At 38.1% G+C, this 20,205-nt stretch overlaps 2 protein-coding genes across 3 annotated transcripts in view; one reads left to right on the top strand and one right to left on the bottom strand.

The window, feature by feature from the left end:
• Positions 1–19,382, bottom strand: part of LOC120544155 (complement C1q-like protein 4) — a 72,644-nt gene extending 53,262 nt beyond the window's left edge. Inside the window, exons 1-4 of one of the 2 annotated variants that reach the window (XM_039777752.1) lie at positions 19,169–19,381; positions 18,430–18,690; positions 14,699–14,833; positions 13,824–14,229 (exon numbers count right to left, since the gene is read on the bottom strand). In XM_039777752.1, coding sequence (XP_039633686.1) covers positions 13,946–14,229; positions 14,699–14,833; positions 18,430–18,690; positions 19,169–19,256 — 768 coding nt within the window. In that variant the 5' untranslated portion in view covers positions 19,257–19,381 and the 3' untranslated portion in view covers positions 13,824–13,945. Of the gene's footprint in view, positions 1–13,823; positions 14,230–14,698; positions 14,834–18,429; positions 18,691–19,168 lie in introns of those variants that run through there. The other variant, XM_039777753.1, reaches the window with a different exon arrangement.
• On the top strand, positions 7,892–11,678 carry LOC120544171 (galactose-specific lectin nattectin-like). The gene is made up of 7 exons (XM_039777774.1): positions 7,892–7,952; positions 8,138–8,194; positions 8,471–8,533; positions 9,304–9,393; positions 9,742–9,876; positions 10,511–10,619; positions 10,723–11,678. Exons 3-7 carry the CDS (start codon positions 8,471–8,473, stop codon positions 10,788–10,790), a joined length of 465 nt encoding a protein of 154 aa, XP_039633708.1. The 5' UTR covers positions 7,892–7,952; positions 8,138–8,194; the 3' UTR covers positions 10,791–11,678.
• Positions 19,383–20,205: the final 823 nt, after the last annotated feature.

The following is a 20,205-nucleotide window of genomic DNA, read 5'->3' as shown; positions in this document are numbered from 1 at the left end:
TGCCAAAAACAAGTAAAAACAAAGAGATCAATAATTATATTATTATATGAAAAATACAGTACAGGCCAAAAGTTTGGACACACCTTCTCATTCAATGCGTTTCCTTTTTATTTTCGTGACTATTTACATTGTAGATTCTCACTGAAGGCATCAAAACTATGAATGAACACATATGGAATTATGTACTTAACAAAAAAGTGTGAAATAACTGAAAACATGTCTTAGATTTTAGATTCTTCAAAGTAGCCACCCTTTGCTTTTTTATTAATAAGGGAAAAACTTCCACTAATGAACCCTGACAAAGCACACCTGTGAAGGTAAAACCATTTCAGGTGACTACCTCATGAAGCTCATTGAGAGAACACCAAGGGTTTGCAGAGTTATCAAAAAAAGCAAAGGGTGGCTACTTTGAAGAATCTAAAATATAAGACATGTTTTCAGTTATTTCACACTTTTTTGTTAAGTACATAATTCCATATGTGTTCATTCATAGTTTTGATGCCTTCAGTGAGAATCTACAATGTAAATAGTCATGAAAATAAAGAAACACATTGAATGAGAAGGTGTGTCCAAACTTTTGGCCTGTACTGTATATACTGAATGATGATGGTTTAATAATTTTATATTAGTTTTTACCTATTTTTTGGGGCCCCTGTCAGTCATGGGCCCTTGGAATTGTCCTAACTTTTCCCTGACTCTCTGTACTTCTGTCTATCTTCGGACTTTTCGGCTATTTTTTTGTAGCTGGATATGTATCATTTGTTGCGTCTAAATATCAATGAGGATAAATCGAATTGTTATTGTTGTTCTTATTATTATTTAGGGGGGCTTAGGAACATTTTGGGGTAGCTTCAGCCCCCCTAAAATATGCCTAACGACATCCATGTGTGGGCCTGCTCTACCCACTGAACCAACCCAGCCACAGACCATCAGGTTTTTTTTAAGTTAAATAAATCCTATTAGACTTTAACAAGAAGATGTTTGTGATTATTTGTGTATCTGTTGTAAGAACAGCTGGTTATTTCGTTATTTCGGGTTTCTGCTGAAAAGACCATAGACAGTGTGGAAAAGACGGAGCCTGTTTACATGCCTGTTAAGCGAAACTTCAAGATGGCTGACGCTCGTATTGCTTCGGCAAGCTTCGGGTAAAGACGACAAAATCTTTTCCAGACCCAAAATATAGAGTTCTCTCGTCTCAGGGGGACATGAGGGAGGGAAGCACGGTCATTTGAAAATACTACCGTGTTTCTACTGATACAAAGCTTAATGCTAAATCAGTGAAGTATCCATTTAACTTAAAGCCCAACCTATATAAAGTATTGTGCATGCAATATATAAGCATTACTTAACCATAACTGGTCACTTGATTAATGTATAATAATACTGAATATGTATTACTAAACCATAACTAAACAGTTATTAATAATCTTTGTCAGCGTTATTTTAAAGTTGAGAACACTTGCACCTTAACTTACACTTGATAAATGCATAATAGTGCTGCTGAAACAAGTAATGCCAATTAATGTACCCTTATTGTAAAGTGTTACTGATTGTTCTATTTATGCAGTAGCAATCTTGTATTGTCCCAGAATGCTCTTTAAGAAGACCCTTAGCCACAATGTAGCCACATTCAGGAACCATGTTTTGGTCTGCTACATGGTCTCAGTGCACTTTACAATAAAAGGAACACAGAAATATCAGACAGCAACAAAACAATTCAACAGCATTAAAGCAGTAATAGTAAATACATACAGAAGCAGCAACATAAGAGAATATATGAAAAGGTTTGTTTGGGAAAGACACAGAAAGAATGGTGTGTTATGGTTGTTATGGTATAGTGTAATGAGTAGAGGTGGGTTTTCAGTCCCACTGTGTGTGGTATGTGTGTGTGTGTGTGTGTGTGTGTGTTTGTGTGTGTTTAATATCAGTTGATATTAGCTTATTTAACACGTAGTGGAAGGCCGTACTAAAGGTTAGGGGCATGGTAGGTCAATGCCCTTCACCAACAGATTGTTTGTTTACTGGGGGAATGACCGGGAGACCAGCATCAAGGGAGCGGAGAATGTGGGCCAGACTGCCGGTGTAAATGGTGTAATAAGCTTAGATAAATAAGGTGGGCCAGCAAAAAACAGTTCTAAACATCAATCTGAACAATTTCTGGGAGTCACTCCAACTGGGTTACCTACATGATTGGAAGAGCATGAGGAGTTTACGTGACCTTATATGGAGTTGTCGTTTCCGGTATGTCGAAAAGTGTGTGCCTGTTTTATTTATGTGTTAAAGAAACGAATGCTGCAGTAAAAATTTACTCAGGGTCTTGTAGGGTCCTGTAACCCGTGCGTTAGAAGGCCTAAGAGGGCTCTCCGAAGACTTGGCTGAAAACTCGGGTATAGACAGGAATATTTTTTCCAGTTGGATGGGAAATTGGATCGGTAAATGGAAGAACATGGTGACCTCTGTGTTGGTGTCCATTGCCGTATTTTCTGGCATTCTGGTGTGTTGCGGCTGTTGTGCAATCCCCTGTCCCAGAACTCTAATCAACAGACTGATAATAACGGCTTTATCAAAAGAGGGTGCTCCCCCGGCTTATCAGATGTTAGCCATGACTGAATCTACTCACCCTGCCAACTATGAGAACTATTTTGACGAGGCTGGCACTTCCTCCGACGAGGAGGAGGAAGGAGTATAGTCACGCTGGGTCTAAATTACTCACAATCACCCCCCAGTGCCCCCCTCTCCCTGAGTCCCCGTTTCCTATCTCCAACTGTTTTTCTATCCTCTTATCTGCTGTCAGATATTCCCTTATTTGTTTCACAGATATTGCGCGGGGCTTTTTTTTACAATTTTTAATTAATTACAATAATTACAAAAGATGTTTGTTTGAAGTTTGCATGATACACGATGTTTAGGGATTTCCACTAAAAATAATTGTAACCATTGGTATAGTCATAGAAAGAGCAATGGATTATGCAGCTTACAGTAGGGGCTAAAGTCTACATATAAGACCCACGCACCACACCGCTCTGTCATGATATCTACTATCACAGTTAACTTTTGATTGCTTATTACTGATTACTAAATTGTCAGTAAGTCATACGTAGGTCTCGAAAGAGGGATCCCATTATTTTGTTTTACCAATATTAGGATTATGTTCCACAGCTTGTTGCTGTGGAAAAAGAGGGTGTAGAAATCTATTGGGTTTAGAATAAGAATGTGCTGTAGCCTGGGATGGCCTCGCTGTCTCCTCCTGTCTGGCATGTGTAAGATAAGACGGGTTCAGATTTAGTGGAGCAAAAGTGCTCCTGATTTGTTTAATAAACAATTGGAACATAATGCACCATATAAAATCTCTTAAAGGAACAGACAATCTCTAGCGCGCAACTTCTCTATCTTCTCGGAGACAGAAAGTCTGAGGGATATCCAACCAATTGGCGGCCCACACGCAATGGCGGAAGGAGGAACCTGAAGATGATTAAAAGAATAGGGAAAAGGAAGGTCCGGTGTCAGACCTGGAAAGACTTTGTTGGTGGCTAGGGAGAGAAAGTCTCGAAGGAGCGGCTGATCCATATGCATATGAAAGATCTGTTTGCAATATCATTTTACTAAAGATTGTTATAGTTTAACTGAACGGATCCTGAGTATTCATTTCCTGGTCTGCCTTTCAACGAACACAATAAGTAAAGGGGAAACTTTGAGAAGTGACCGGTGGTTCTTGAAAGACTCTGGCTTTTTGAGCCAGAGTAGAATCGGTCGCTTTTTTTCCTACACTATTAAGAAGCTTACTTTTAAACTGTGCTATGTGCCTGTGTGAGCTTTATATAGAAGCCTATAGCAAAAAGGAGGTCACAGATTAGATTTCCTCATTTGCAAAAACACATATCTATCATATTTCACATGTGTCAATGTCAGTTTCCGAATAGTCGAAGATTCGATGCATCGATATGCAGAGCCTGATTCGACCACCAATCTCACAGTCGAATCTTCGCGGGTGTTATTATGAAACAAGGATCATACCATTTTGGCAATATGGGGGTGCTCAATTTCTAATTTCACACAGAACTACTGGTTTTGTACGGTTATATTAAGTTATATACAGCCTTTAATTATGATAATGCTGTAAAAAAAAAAAAAAACGTGAAAAGAAAGAAGCGTTAATATATTTTTTACGTGTGTGTGTGTGTGTGTGTGTGTGTGTGTGTGTGTGTGTGTGTGTGTGTGTGTGTGTGTTAAATCCAACCACCCCTGTGACAGATTTAAGTTTCACTTTCCCTGATCCATGACAGACTAGGAGCATCTTGACAGCAGGGATTAACGTTACTTAACAATGTGTGGAAAAAGAAAATCTAAAGTGTGGATGCACTTTGAAATGGTAAAAGATGATCCAAAAAAAGTAAAATGCAAGTTGTTCCAACAGCTCATATCCTACCACTCGTCAACAACAAACTTTCCACTTAAAACGGGTAAGTTTATTACCAATAAAGACGGTCTACTCTTTCATATATAATGGCGCTTTTAATTTACGAATAGTAATATCATATGTTGGGACTTAAAATATGTTCGTCTTTTTTCTAGATCCACCCACAGTATCAGACTGACGACGGCAGTTCATCTAGTAGTAGTAGTAGTAGTAGTAGTAGTAGTAGTAGTAGGTGAAGGTTTTAAAGAATTAATGCGCAGTGCTGACTAGTGTCGTGCCCCTCCCAACCCATTCACACACACACATACAGAACAGGCCAAAAGTTTGGACACACCTTCTCATTCAATGCGTTTTTTTATTTATTTCCATGACTATTTACATTGTAGATTCTCACTGAAGGCATCAAAACTATGAATGAACACATATGGAATTATGTACTTAACAAAAAAGTGTGAAATAACTGAAAACATGTCTTATATTTTAGATTCTTCAAAGTAGCCACCCTTTGCTTTTTTATTAATAAGGGAAAAAACTCCACTAATTAACCCTGACAAAGCACACCTGTGAAGGTAAAACCATTTCAGGTGACTACCTCATGAAGCTCATTGAGAGAACACCAAGGGTTTGCAGAGTTATCAAAAAAAGCAAAGGGTGGCTACTTTGAAGAATCTAAAATATAAGACATGTTTTCAGTTATTTCACACTTTTTTGTTAAGTACATAATTCCATATGTGTTCATTCATAGTTTTGATGCCTTCAGTGAGAATCTACAATGTAAATAGTTATGAAAATAAAAAGGAAACACATTGAATGAGAAGGAGATGACAATTCTGATTTGAATGTGTAAATCCTTAGTCGGGGACACCCCTACTTCATACATACATTATTCATAGATAAGAGAGAGGGTGTGTTTGTGTGTGTGTGTGTGTGTGTGTGTGTGTGTGTGTGTGTGTGTGTGTGTGTGTGTGTGTGTGTGTGTGTGTGCGTGTTTGTGTAAGTGTGTGTGTGTGTGTTTGTGTGTGTTTAATATCAGTTGATATTAGCTTATTTAACACGTAGTGGAAGGCCGTACTAAAGGTTAGGGGCATGGTAGGTCAATGCCCTTCACCAACAGATTGTTTGTTTACTGGGGGAATGACCGGGAGACCAGCATCAAGGGAGCGGAGAATGTGGGCCAGACTGCCGGTGTAAATGGTGTAATAAGCTTAGATAAATAAGGTGGGCCAGCAAAAAACAGTTCTAAACATCAATCTGAACAATTTCTGGGAGTCACTCCAACTGGGTTACCTACATGATTGGAAGAGCATGAGGAGTTTACGTGACCTTATATGGAGTTGTCGTTTCCGGCATGTCGAAAAGTGTGTGCCTGTTTTGTTTATGTGTTAAAGAAACGAATGTTGAAGGAAAGTCAGTCATTTTTCTGCAGAAAATTTACTCAGGGTCTTATGATTGAATAAAGATCTATTACTGCACCATGTGGTCGCCCTGAAGATTCTTTGATTTGACAAATTGGGTTCAGGCAGGGCATGAAGTTAACTTTTTTGACCACCAGCCACTTTGGCAGGTGGATGTTTAAATCCACCTGCCAAAGTGACTTTTTACCAGCCAGTTTTTTTTTTTTGCCTCATAAAAGGTGAAAAACAGGACTTGCTGTGTCTCTATGATCCTGTCCTGTCCTACTCATGGACATTGCGTCGTCATCACGTGCTGTAGTAGGGGGGCCAGCCTTGATAATCCTGCATAGGGGTCTGGTGTTGGCTCGTTACACCACTGCATATAAGAGATGTGAGAACTGACAACATCAGGAGTAGCCTACACACACCACAACAACAACAAAACACTGGTGAATGTGGACCATAACACATGAGTTGTTTTTCAACTTTTTTTGTATAGTTCTTAAAAATAAAAAAATAAATAAAAAGGAAACTTGTTTTGGGGAGAATAATAATTAGTAATATTAATGAATTACTCTGGGCTGAGATTTTCTAGGAACCTTACCAAAAAGGCTCAGGATGATGATGTTGGTACAATATCAAAACGGCTGTTGGATTTAAGACACAAAATAATAATTTATTGAATGAAACAAATATGAACATGTCTGTCAGTGGCTTGTTGATCTTTACATTGTTAGTTAATTTCCTATCCTGGGCTGGGACACACATTCATACGGTTTCATATTGGACTTTAACTTATCATTGCACTTACAATAAAGTAGCTGTCCTCAATTTAGGTCATCCTGTGGGTCTCATCTGCGTTTTTTCCTGTCTGTGTATGTGTGCGCGTCAGTCGCGGGGGAAATTGAGCAACAGTCCCGCCCGCTGCAGACAGCTGACAAGATGAAACAGCAGCAACTTTCAGAGACTTAAGAGTGAAAAATGGTTCCAGCGTACATTGATGTTACATGTTGGCAGGACGGTCTGAAATGTTTTGACGGTCTTTTGCTGGACGTTTTGTTGGTAATGTGAGATGTTAGAGTTACACACACGTCTCGTGTTCATAACATAAACAAGGAAATTCATTTGACCCGTTCTCCCTCCCACTTGGTCAGTGGCTGCGCGATAGGCTGTCAATCAATGTCTTCCAGTGATGCGGGCCTCTGATTGGACCAGTCCCGTAAGCAAGCGCGTACCCTGCTTACCGATAGTTACGCATCTGAATCACTCAATTCTCATTGGCTACCCGCCAAAGTGGCAGGTAGATTGACAGTGTTACCCGCCAATTGCAAAATTCACCTGCATTTGGTGGGTGGGCGGGTGTTAATTTCATGCCCTGGGTTCAGGACTGCAGGGTTTGACATAAGCAATGGCCGATGGCCAGGGGCCAGTAAAACAATATGTCGTGCAAGTTGATTGGCCAATTGCTGGTCTGTTCGGGCCAGTGATATTGTTTGTGCCAATCAAAGTCACAAGTCAGCCATTTGTAATGTGATGCTGACGTTAAGTGCAACACTACGTTGATTGCAAATGACTACAAACGACCGCCACCAACACAAAAACTGCAGCAACTTAAACCCAGCCAGACCGGAGCAGCTTGTCCGCTCTCCTGCTTCGCTGGGCGCTAGCTATTAATATTAGCGTACGTTCCAGTCCATCCGCCGGACAGCAGCATGGTCTGGCTAATTACTAGCTAACGTTAGCTAACTGCAAAGTAAGCTTCCCCAGTGCTGCGTTCACATGCTGTCAGAAATTTTACAATCATTTTAAAATGAACGCTTAATGTAGCCCAGTAAACATAGCTGGGGTAATTAACATATATACCAAAACCATATCACAAGTAATCAATGATTTAAAAAAAATATACACAATATTGATTCATGATGACAATCATCAACATTAAAAGTTTGTGAGTGAAGTATAACGGCCTTGACACAGTAAACCCGAACCCTGATCTTCTGGGCCGAGGTGGGGGGGGGGGATGTTATGTTGGACACTGGACTGTCAATCATGACTAAGACCACTCCCCTTTCCAAGGTATATAAGGGCCTGTGACTCTCTTTTCCCTCCAAACCAAACCAGGCAGAACAAAGAATATTGATGTGAGTATAATGGATATTTCAAAATGTACTGTGTTTTTCCTGAAAGTTTGATATATTTGGTTTATACTAGACTGCAGAAAATTAAATGCAGATTGTGGATGCCCTAGTAAATCCAGCTGAAGTTTAACCTTATTTGTTATTATTGAGTGTTTAATAGTATTCAGATCTGTGACATCTTCTTTCAGTGACAGTCATCAGCTTGTTCTTCTCCTCTGTGTCAGCCAATCACCACGTCAGCAAAGGTAATCATATTTCAATTTATCGTCACAATTTCATCTAATTTTGCTTTTAATAATAACTAATCCTGTCTTTTTCTAGAGGACATATTCTGTTTTGAGAAAAGCAAAAATCATTTACATTTGAAATACTAGATAATCTATGAAATATTAAACCATATATGGTTATATAATGTTTATACTTTGATAAATGGCTCATTAATGATCAATTGCTGTCGTTCATTGTCTGACATTATTTCCTTGTATGCAGTGTGTTGACTTTGTTTAACGTTTTTTCCACAGATGGCATCAGTCTTTCCGTTGGCTTTGTTGCTCTGTTTGTCCAACGGACTGTTGACTGCATATGTAAGTTCGCTCTTAAAAAATAAATCCGTACAATTATAGAAAAAGTTCTGGAGGCCATCCCTGGACTTTGTCCTGTAATTAAAAAAGGAAATTTGGTGTGTAGCTACGGTAAAAATAAATGTTCTGTTATTATGAACAGTTTCTAATAAACAGTTACCAATCTTCAGTAAATGTTGGCCCTGTTCAGCAGATGTTATTGCACATATAGATACAAATGCTCATATGATGATGCTAATTACTTATGTTTTTGTTTATTTCCAGGTTGTGCTGTTTGCAGCACATTAAAGTCAAGGTGCTGCCTTCACGGGAATGGGTCGTCAGAGTATCATTTTATATATACTCCGTAGTGTAGGGTTATAAATCGGGTTTTGTTGTGAAGTTTAAATCATTTATTTTGTCTATGAACATATCCATGGAATATTTTTCATAAAATCATATGTTTTTTGATAGCAATATGAACCTTATAATAGTAATATAATACTATATAATATTATATATAACAACAATAATCATCAAAACAATAATTGGGCCTATTAGTCATTTTAGTGCATTGTGTGCAACTCTGATAACACACAACGTCCCACTGGACTTCCTGTCAATAATCGTTAATATTTAGGGCAACTGGTCTACTTCTTATTTGGGGGGCGGTAAGGGACCTGGACAATGGATCGGGGGTGCGCTGGCCCAAAACAGGTTGAGAACCACTGCCATAAATGAACAGTCGTCGATATAGACTAGTCTGATTGTTTTTGGCTTGTTTGTTCATACAGGGTCAAGCTTCCTGCCCTACTGGTTGGACTCAGTTTGGCTTTCGCTGTTTCAGTTTCCACCTCGAGGCAAAGAGTTGGATTGATGCAGAGGTACAGCAGTCGTAACTACCATAAGACATGTTTGTTAAATACCAGTGTACTCTAATACTTTACTGCAGTAAAACTACTAATACCACATAATTAGAAAAAAGATCAAACACTCCAGAGACATGAACACCCGTTGATACCGATGATACTTAACATTTCCAATGCAGATTTACTGTAACAGAGTATTTTTACAGTGTGGTATTAGTACTTTTATTGAAGTAAAGGAGATGAATACTTCTATCACATAAGTTTTAAAATGTGCCCTGTGACTGTATAACTGCCCTGACATCTGTTAATAATGAGTGATTATGTTTTTGTTTCTTTCTAAACGTTTTACATTGTCTCCATTAGACCTTCTGCCAGGCCGCTGGTGGGAATCTGGCTTCCATCCACTCAGCTGAGGAATATACATTCATCAGAAACCACATTCACCAAGCGACCGGTGCAGACAAACCTGCCTGGATCGGCGGCTTTGATGCAGTGCATGTAAGACTTTAATCATCACACAGGAAGTGATGTCGCTCGTCTCTCAGCCTGTTCTCATGAACTATTCATACATATATCTCTGAAAATGAAAGCTCTGTAATCTGTGTATATTCCATATTTACTACTGTCAGCAGCACATTGTCTGCTGCTATATAAGAGCGTGAAGATCCTGAGTGGATTTTTCTAATCTTAACTAGTTGTGTTGGTGTCTAAACTTAACTGTCGTAGCTGCATGACTCTCACTTTTTCTCAGCTAAACTCAACTGCAATGCTGAAAGGACCGTTACCTTGCGGTGCTCCCTACCTGGCTCATAGTGACCATTTCTCGGCTAAATTTATCTGTAAAGACCGCTTAACGTAACTGTCATGTGACCGGCATCATATTAATTGTCGTGCATAAGTTTTCATACGATATCACACGAACCCGTTCATAAGAATGCGTTGCATCTGTCGTATTGTTGTAGAAAACAAGGAGGATCCTCTTGTGGCCGGAATGAGTATTACAACAACAAGAACTCTTGATTTCACTTTGAAATTGTTTGAAATTGTTTATTTGAGAGGATAACCCCTTGAGATGAAGCATCTCGTTTTCGAGGGGGTCCTCTTTGACTGTAAAACAATCTTTCTCCTCCAGGAGGGTACGTGGATGTGGGCCGATGGATCCAAATTCAACTACCAAAGCTTCTATGCGGGGGAGCCTAACGGCGGTGTAGCGGAGAACTGTCTTGTGATGAACTTTAATGGTAACAAAAACATTTAAAACATCTTGTCGTATATTGCATTCTTCAATATAAATGTTAGACATTAAATGTTATCAGTTATATTGGTTGTAAACTCCCTCTACAGGACAGTGGAACGATGTGGGTTGTATCTACACGGCTTCTTTCGTGTGCTCCAAGAACATTTGTGTGTAACTCTACCACACCATCATGATGCCTCTACAGCTCATCTCTAATCTCTATCGTTGATTCACTTTCAGTTTGTTCAGCAGACAGAAACAGCTCTCTGCTGACAGATGACTCACTTTCACTTGTTTATTATCTGAAGTTAAGGAACACTTCAAATTTGTGTTTAAAATTAGACAGAAACTGGCTCACTGAGCTGGACAAAAACAAATCAGTAAATGGACTTTTAATGTATAGTAAATAACACAATATGAAATACAGAAAACATTTGAATACTCACACATCTTTTCCATTTTAGTTTACTGAATATTGTCTGATATAAACAGTGCCCACTCATCTGATAAAATATTAACATACTAATTAGATTTCTCTCTGAGAATTCAGATCGATACAACTCTCATGTGTGTACGCTAAATATGAAGTTCCCTCAAACAGACGTTAGCTTAGCATAAAGACTGGAAACAGGGAAAAACAGCTATCTTAGCTTAGCATAAAGACTGGAAACAGGGGGAAACAGCCAGCTTAGCTTAGCATAAAGTCTTGAAACAGGGGGAAACAGCTATCTTAGCTTAGCATAAAGTCTTGAAACAGGGGGAAACAGCTAGCTTAGCTTAGCATAAAGACTGGAAACAGGGGGAAACAGCTGTCTTAGCTTAGCAAAAGACTGGAAACCAGATAGAAAATATAAGTGTATATTTTGTCGGACCTTTCTGTGATACAAGGGGAGAATGCAACTGTAGCAACACTTCATAATAACTATTAATTATTCATATAGTCCACTGTTTTATGAACTGGTTACTTTTTATTCTTAAAACTGATGTGTTGTGTTCTTTATTCAGCTAATTTCCTTTACTATATAATCAAGTAAACATTCAAAAATAAAAGACATATTGTCAAAAAAACAGTGTCTGGTCCTGTTGTTGTTTTCTAAAAGGGACAAATCATTAATATTTACCCTGGGGGATTGAACTCACAACCTCTGGGTCTAAAGACAAGAGCTGATCTCAGTGAGGTATTGGCCAGGTGATGACACAACTGGCTTCATGACATCAAATAGACAAAGTTGCCGGACTGCTTTAAAATGTTGATGTTGAAATACTGTCAATAATTTCACGTTGTCTAGTAAGGTCTGTTATTTATTTTATTAAGTTGACCCGAGTCAATGGAATTGTAAAGCAAAAGCAGGATTTATATATATATATATATATATATATATATATATATATATATATATATATATATATACACAGCCACAAGTTTGGACACAACTTCTCATTCAATGCATTTCCTTTATTTTCATGACTATTTACATTGTAGATTCTCACTGAAGGCATCAAAACTATGAATGAACACATATGGAATTATGTACTTAACAAAAAGTGTGAAATAACTGAAAACATGTCTTATATTTTAGATTCTTCAAAGTAGCCACCCTTTGCTTTTTGCTCTTTCTGCAAACCCTTGGTGTTCTCTCAATGAGCTTCATGAGGTAGTCACCTGAAATGGTTTTACCTTCACAGGTGTGCTTTGTCAGGGTTCATTAGTGGAAGTTTTTTCCTTATTAATAAAAAAGCAAAGGGTGTGCACTTTGGAGAATCTAAAATATAAGACATGTTTCCAATTATTTCACACTTTTGTTATGTACATAATTCCATAGTGTTCATTCATAGTTTTGATCCTTCGAAGATTAAATATATAATGTAAATAATCATAAAAAAAAAAAAAAAACACAACTAAAAACGAACACCCCTACTTCATACACACATTATTTATAGATAAGAGAGAGGTGTTTTTTGTGTGTGTGTGTGTGTGTGTGTTGTGTATGTATGTGTGTGTGTTGTGGCGTGTTTGTGTAAGTGTGTTGTGTGTGTGTCTGTCTGTGTGTGTGTGTGTGTGTGCGCGTGTGTAATACTTGTCAGATGTAATATTATACACAAATATAACTAATAATCCCCGAAATGATACCAAACGTCTACAAGTAGTACAAATAGGTTATGTACTCATAAAACGATGGATTGGAAAGTTTGTAAGTACACCAGAAGTTTATGAACACTTGCCTGCTCTCTTCAGCTCTCTGTTGCTGCTGCTGCTGCTGCTACCTGCAGTTAGACGAGTGCTTAGGGACCGTCTACAAATTACTACACCGAAAAGAGATACAACAAAAATATTTATTAATTTAATGATTAAATAAGATAATGTCTCCAAACTTACCTCAATTATTACTTGTCTCCTGCTAGTTATACTACAGCACATACTTAAAAAAAAAAGTTAAATTAATAAATATTTTTGTTGCATCTCTTTCGGTGTTGTAATTTGTAGACGGCCTCTAAGCACTCGTCTCGCAGCAACAACAACAGCAGGGAGCAGAAGCCAGCAGGCAAGTGTTATTTACATAAACTTCTGGTGTACTTACAAACTTTCCAATCCATCGTTTTATGAGTGCATAACCTATTTGTACTACTGTAGACGTTTGGTATCATTTCGGGCATTATTAGTGGGGTAACTTACGAGATACAAACGTGGGTCCATTAGCCTCTGTGCTAAGCTATTCAGCTGATAACGCTACTCTAGCTAACTCTCCCAATGTTAGACCCAGGTGAAAAAAGCTTCTGGGGGATGTTTGGCTGGAGGTCATGGTGCAAAGGACCCTAGGGTGAATTACTCCGAACCATCGCTTTAAGGATATCGTTTGGGCAATGGATTACTTATTATCACTGAAAAAATTATTTGATTTGAACTAAACAAAAGTCTCAATAAACGTAGTTACACTGTAAAACATTTCCTGTATATTTACAGGAAGTTGAAGAACTGGATAAAGTAAAAAGTGCAATATTTCTCTCTGAAATATAACGGAGTAGAAGTAGATGGTAGCATGAAAAGAAAAGACTCAAGTAAAGTACAAGTACCTCAACATTTGGAAACACACACACACACACACACACACAATGAAGAATAAAGAAAAGCTCACAGATGTAATTGCAATGACATATGTTTATTCTTTCACTAAAATTCACAGAAATCAGAGAGAATCAGAAATATTAATCACTTTAAAATTTGATTAAAAAAATACATTCCTGAAATCAGAGAAAATCTATGAAGTGCTATAAAGAGTTGTTTAAGACAACAAAAACCTGTGTGACTATCACAGAGCTGCTGTTTCTGTCTTACATGGGGAACAGCAGAAACCCACTGAAGGTTGTCTGGTGATTTCCATTGTCATACGCCAGGTGGCCCACCCACAGACGCACAAACACAATGTCTCCCACCTCCAGCAGCAGCATGACACCATTAGAAGAACTCATAAAACCGTCCTTCTGTTGCTCCCATGCAATGAAAACATTCTCTGTGTTCTTGACCAACACAACAGCTGAACCGTGGCTGTTGTCTCCAAGTGCACCGACATGCCACTCAAAGTTGTATGCTCCTTTCACCGGGGCAGTGAACACACCTGTTGGATGATAAAAATTAAATAAAAAATTGTTGAACAGGAAAATACAAGTGAATATATATTCTGGTGGGTTTGGTGATGGTGATTTCGGGGCTGTTTCATGTTAAACTAAAAGGATCTTACTCTTTTTTTTTCAAAGATATTTTTATTGAAGCCTTTTTTATATGTATAATTTAGGATTTTACTCTTTAACTAAAAGGTCTATCTCATGTAGGGATCCTTTCCCTAATGTTGTCAGATACTTACAATAATAATCAATGATTTATGGGCTTTTCCAAATGTTTTACAAAATAGAAATACATTACTTTCACATATACAGTGTTTACACGTCTTTCAGTATACACAAAATATAATTATCATAGAAACTTGTTTTATAAAGATAAATATCGGCATCACAAAATGTTGTTATTCTGCCAAAATGTTCATATTGGTGCATCCCTAAAATGTATTGTTAGAATATCAGAGCTACCTGTGTTTGGGTTGTAGGCATTTCCGATGTTGGTGGGGACGTGTTTGAAGATCAGGGTAGTGTGCGTGGGAAAGGGTCCGATATTTGATTGGCCTTTAGTCGTCACCAAAGCGGCTGAGAACGCAACCTGTCGGACTGGGATGGAGAGCGAGAGAGACAGAAAGAGAGAGAGAGAGAGAGAGAGAGAGAGAGAGAGAGAGAGAGAGAGAGAGATCACACTCACTGGGAGACACTGACATCAAATATTTGTTATATGCTGATGCTCTAGTCCTGCTGTCCCCTACAAAAGAAGGCCTACAACAACACCCGGATCTCCTGCACAGTTTCTATCAGACCTGGGCTCTGACTGTCAACCTAAACAAAACCAAAATACAGATTTTCCAGAAAAGATCTAGCAATTACAGTATATATCTAAATACAGTTAAATTAGCACAAATTACTAGAGTTGAGCCGGATACTCAGCTGAAACGAGTATCCGGTACGGATAAAGCACTTTTGCCGAGTATGAGTATTATACGAGTAATACGAGTCAATATCTGTGCTCGGATTGAATAAAAATCCTCATTGGGTAGCTGACTGTGTCTGCGTTCTGTGATAGGCTAGTAGTCACAGCGCCCCTCCCCTACACACATACAGATTTATTGTGTTGCTGTGTGTCCCGCTCTGCTCACTCACACACAGAACACTGAGAAGAGAACAGATCGCTCTCTCTGTCTTCGGTTTGTAGTACTTACTTATTAACCAGTAGAGTTCTGGTAAACGTGGGCTTTGTTCAGATGTGGTGCTTGGTAGAATGTGACTCGCATTGTGTCTCTGCCTGTCGGAGATTTTTGTTCTTTTTTAAACCGTCAGCTGGCGGAGTTTGTTTTTACTTCACGCACAGTGTCTGACACTTTCTTGCTGTATTTCATAAAAAAATAAAGGAAGTAGTGGTATAAAATTATATTACAAATTAATTCGCTACACACACATGCTACACTCTCTCCCTCTCTCTGCCTTTTATCGGAGTTTTTTTTTTTAAACCGTCAGCTGGCTCTAACCAGTTTTTTTGACTTCACGCACTGAGTGTCTGACACTTTCTTGCTGTATTTTATAAAAAAAATAAAGGTAGTTGTGGTATAAATAATTTTACAAATTAAGCTACATACACAAACACACACACACAAACACTCTCTCTCTCTCTCTCTCTCTCTCACACACACACACCTTGTGTGGAAATAAAAAAATAAAAAAAAGAACCAAAAAAATAAATAATCACACTGATCATAAAAAAATTAAAAGTTAAAAAAGAAAGTTATGTTGAGTATGAAAACTCTTGTTCATTACATTTGACTTCATAATTGCAAATGCATGTGTTGTATTCATTGTTGTAAAACTTGTTCTGTATATAGTTTGTTTGTTATCTTGATCAAAACCATTGATCTGAAGCTCAATGCTGATGCTGTCATGTAAATAGTTTTCTAATCAGCAATAAATATAACAATTTCTGATCAACCCATATAAATTGCATGCTTACAATAACATACCGGTCATAACATACCCATTTCAAGACAACCTGACCCACTTCCGGGTTAAATCCCGGGTTAGGCCCCGCCCAGTCCGAGTACAGATACAGATACCGATAATTCATATGGTAAACAGATACAGATACAGATAATGCTGTACTCGCTCATCCCTACAAATTATACATATTTAGGTCTCAATATTAGTTCATCAGGTAGTTTTCAAATGGGTGTGAATGTGCTGAGAAACAAATCACGAAGAGGATGTTATGCAATTAAAAGAAAAATCAAAACAGACATTAACATTAAAATTTGGTTAAAAATATTTAAATCAGTAATAGAACCCATTGCTCTATATTGTAGCGAAATATGGGGCTCGCTCAGTAGACATTTAAAATTTACTGACTGGGACAATCACCCAATTGAGAAATTCCATGTAGAAGTTTGTAGAAACCTTCTACACCTACCAAGACACATCCCAAATAACGCCTGCCGAGCAGAACTAGGCCAATATCCCCTCCAAATATATAAAAATATCCCCTCCAAATATATAAAAATATCCCCTCCAAATTACAATTGAAAAAAGATCCATCAAATTCTACAACCACCTGAAAACAAGCGACCCCCATAGTTTCCACTACAAAGCACTACAATACAAAGAGAGAAACAGAGAAAAGTTCCCTCAGTCAGCTAGCCCTGTCCCTCAGCGCCCTCACCTCACAGCCCCCAGAGCCTCAGGACACCCCCCAAACCATCCGGCCCAACCAAATCATCTGCAGACAAAAACAGAAATACATGACCTATTGGAAAGACACTACTGAACGTCAAAGCAAAATGGATTGTTACCTAGCCCTAAACCGAGAGTACACAGTTCAGTTAACGCTGCCTTCTCATTTGTCCTCTACTTCAGTTTACTCTACCTTCTCATTTACTCCTCTACTTCAGTTTACTCTGCCTTCTCATCTAGTCCTCTACTTCAGTTTACTCTACCTTCTCATTTACTCCTCTACTTCAGTCTACTCTGCCTTCTCATCTAGTCCTCTACTTCAGTTTACTCTACCTTCTCATTTACTCCTCTACTTCAGTTTACTCTGCCTTCTCATCTAGTCCTATACTTCAGTTAACTCTGCCTTCTCATTTACTCCTCTACTTCAGTTTACTCTACCTTCTCATCTAGTCCTCTACTTCAGTTAACTCTGCCTTCTCATTTACTCCTCTACTTCAGTTTACTCTACCTTCTCATTTACTCCTCTACTTCAGTTTACTCTGCCTTCTCATCTAGTCCTCTACTTCAGTTTACTCTGCCTTCTTATTTATTCCTCTACTTCAGTTTACTCTGCCTTCTCATTTAGTCCTCTACTTCAGTTTACTCTGCCTTCTCATTTAGTCCTCTACTTCAGTTTAATTTTTTTGTCTTTGCTTTCTTTCTTACATTTGACACTAGCAATTTTACTGTATATTTATATACTGTTGTTGCTTTCCTGTTTTTATTTTTAAATGTATATATTGTAGTTTATTTATTCTCACATTATTATCCTTGATTCCTTCGCAATATTGTTATTTCTGACTATCATGCAAATAAAGCAATTTGAATTGACAGAGAGAGAGAGAGAGAGAGAGAGAGAAAGGAGAGAGAGAGACAGGGAGAGAGACACAGAGAGAGAGACAGAGAGACAAAGAGAGAGTTTGAGAGAGAGAGCAATGTCATTTTAAAAATCATCAAAATTAAACTGATTTTGGTTCCTATGTAATCAAAGTGTTTAATTTACTACATTTCTAACAAGGCTTATTATTTGGAAAGCAGGACTTGTTAAAATAGAAACAAAATATGTAATTGGCTTTTGAGAATGGTATAGTTATGGGATCATACATAATCAAAATTAAGTCGAAATTAATAGATGTGGTTGTTTTGAATCAGGACATTTTCAGGTATAGGTGTCAAGATTTTGACCCTTCTATGTAAATATATTCAGTACAGTTTCAGTTGGTTCACACGTCATCTTCATGTCTTTAAGATACAATGTATGTGTCTCCTGAATGTGTATGTACTCATATGTAGAACGTGCGAAATGGAGAACCCTAAATAAGTTACTAAAAGCTTTTCGAAGAGCGCAGAACAATATTAATGAAAATAAAACACTAAATATCCTCCAAAAAAAGGCAAAACCATAAACGAAAATTATCTAGCAGAAGCAGCCTGCAGCAATAAAAATGATCAGAGAACAATACCTTGCTGTTGTTGCTTCAGCTTGTCCACTTCAGTCTTCTGCTTGTCCATTTCAGTCTTCTGCTTTTCCACTTCAGTCTTCTGCTTGTCCATTTCAGTCTTCTGCTTGTCCACTTCAGTCTTCTGCTTGTCCATTTCAGTCTTCTGCTTGTCCATTTCAGTCTTCTGCTTGTCCACTTCAGACTTCTGCTTGTCCACTTCAGACTTCTGCTTGTCCACTTCAGTCTTCTGCTTGTCCACTTCAGACTTCAGCTGTGCTTGACCTGTAAAATCAGAGACAAGTTTTTTGTCAGCTTCATTTTACTGCACCTTCAGTTTCTTTGGACATTGCTTTAGCGCTGCATGAATCAGTTGTCAACTATTAAATGAATCTCAAACTATTTTGATAATCGATAAATCGGTTTAAGTAATTTTTTATGTAAAACAGGTAAACTTGTGTGATGTCAGCTTGTTAAATATGAATATTTTCTAGTTTCTTCTCTCTTCTGTGACAGAAAAGATTTGTGGACAAAAAAAGACATTTCATGACGTCATCTTGGGCTTTTTGGGAAACACTGATTAACATTTTAGAGACTAAACAACTCATCCATTCATCCCGAAGATATTCCACACATTAATTCCCAATTAAAATAGCCGGTAGTTTCAGCCCTACTTTGCTCCAATACATAGAAAAATACTTATTTCTCTCTTTTGGACATTTCTGAACTGCTATGACACAATGAAAACAGGTCATTACTCTACCTGTAGCCATGTCCACCTTCAGTTGAACCAACGAGGCGGTCAGCTCTCTCAGCGCAGCGTAGATGTCTGGAGCCTTTAGTTCGGTCATATCTCTCAGTCTGCTGACAATCAACACTTTCACTTGGGGAGACGGAGCCGAGCAGCAACAACAGCATAAAACTCACAGAGATCTGAATTCTCGCACTGGCAGCTTACTGTTGAACTGTGCCGTCTGTAAACCTGTGTGAGCTTTATATAGAAGCCTACAGCAAAAAGTAGGTCACAGATGAGATTTCCTCATCCCCCAAAACACAAATCTATCATATTTCACATGATGTGCCAATGTCAGTTTGAGGAACAAGGGTGTAACCACTTCTCCCCCGTATCACAGAAGATTTCCCAGAGAAGATAAACACATTGATGATCTATGATTACATTGTTAAATGGTACCTTTAAACTTGGCCTTATCTTCCCATGTGTTTGTATGTTGAACAAGGTTGTAAAACTAGCAGGGAAAAAACATTGTCCTTAACTGAAACAAAAATGAAAATGAGGCATTACAAAAAAACGATAACTAACTAAAACTGTAATGTCTGTTTGCAAAACTAACTATAATAAAATGATTGAGTACATGTCCTTAGTTTTCATCTTTATCAAGGTCTTTCAGTTATATCTTTCAGAGTTGACATTTCCGACCATAGACCTGTTTTATACAGTCTGTGCCATATACACATACAGTATATAGTTTCCGACTGGGAACCCAAAAATTTGGAGCTTCGATGTCAAATTGAACACAACATAGTCCATGCCCCTCGCCTGGCATCATGGCGGTACCGGAAGTCAGAAGAAAGTGGCAGAGTCCTGTTTGATTATAACATTAGTCATGTTTCCATCTAATTGTCAAGCGATTTTAAACAAACTTTTAAAATTTCGGAAAAAAGAAAAAAAATTTAAATGTGAATTAGAACCGTCTCCATCAACTTGTTTAGAATGAATACACTAGATTACGCAAAGAGTAGTTTGGTCACAAGTTGACGTTATGCATGGTTGGAGACTGC

The sequence above is a fragment of the Perca fluviatilis genome, chromosome 16 (genome assembly GCF_010015445.1).
Source record: "Perca fluviatilis chromosome 16, GENO_Pfluv_1.0, whole genome shotgun sequence".
NCBI classification, from domain to species: Eukaryota; Metazoa; Chordata; class Actinopteri; order Perciformes; family Percidae; genus Perca; species Perca fluviatilis.
Note: the sequence above shows the minus strand (reverse complement) of the source record. Positions and strands in the feature narration are given on the sequence as shown.

Excerpts from the sequence above, each read along its gene's own strand:
- LOC120544171 (XM_039777774.1), top strand. The coding sequence starts at position 8,471 with ATGGCATCAGTCTTTCCGTTGGCTTTGTTGCTCTGTTTGTCCAACGGA. Across the intron at positions 9,877-10,510 it reads GCGGCTTTGATGCAGTGCAT|GAGGGTACGTGGATGTGGGC; the intron begins GTAAGACTTTAA and ends TTTCTCCTCCAG. Across the intron at positions 10,620-10,722 it reads TCTTGTGATGAACTTTAATG|GACAGTGGAACGATGTGGGT; the intron begins GTAACAAAAACA and ends CTCCCTCTACAG.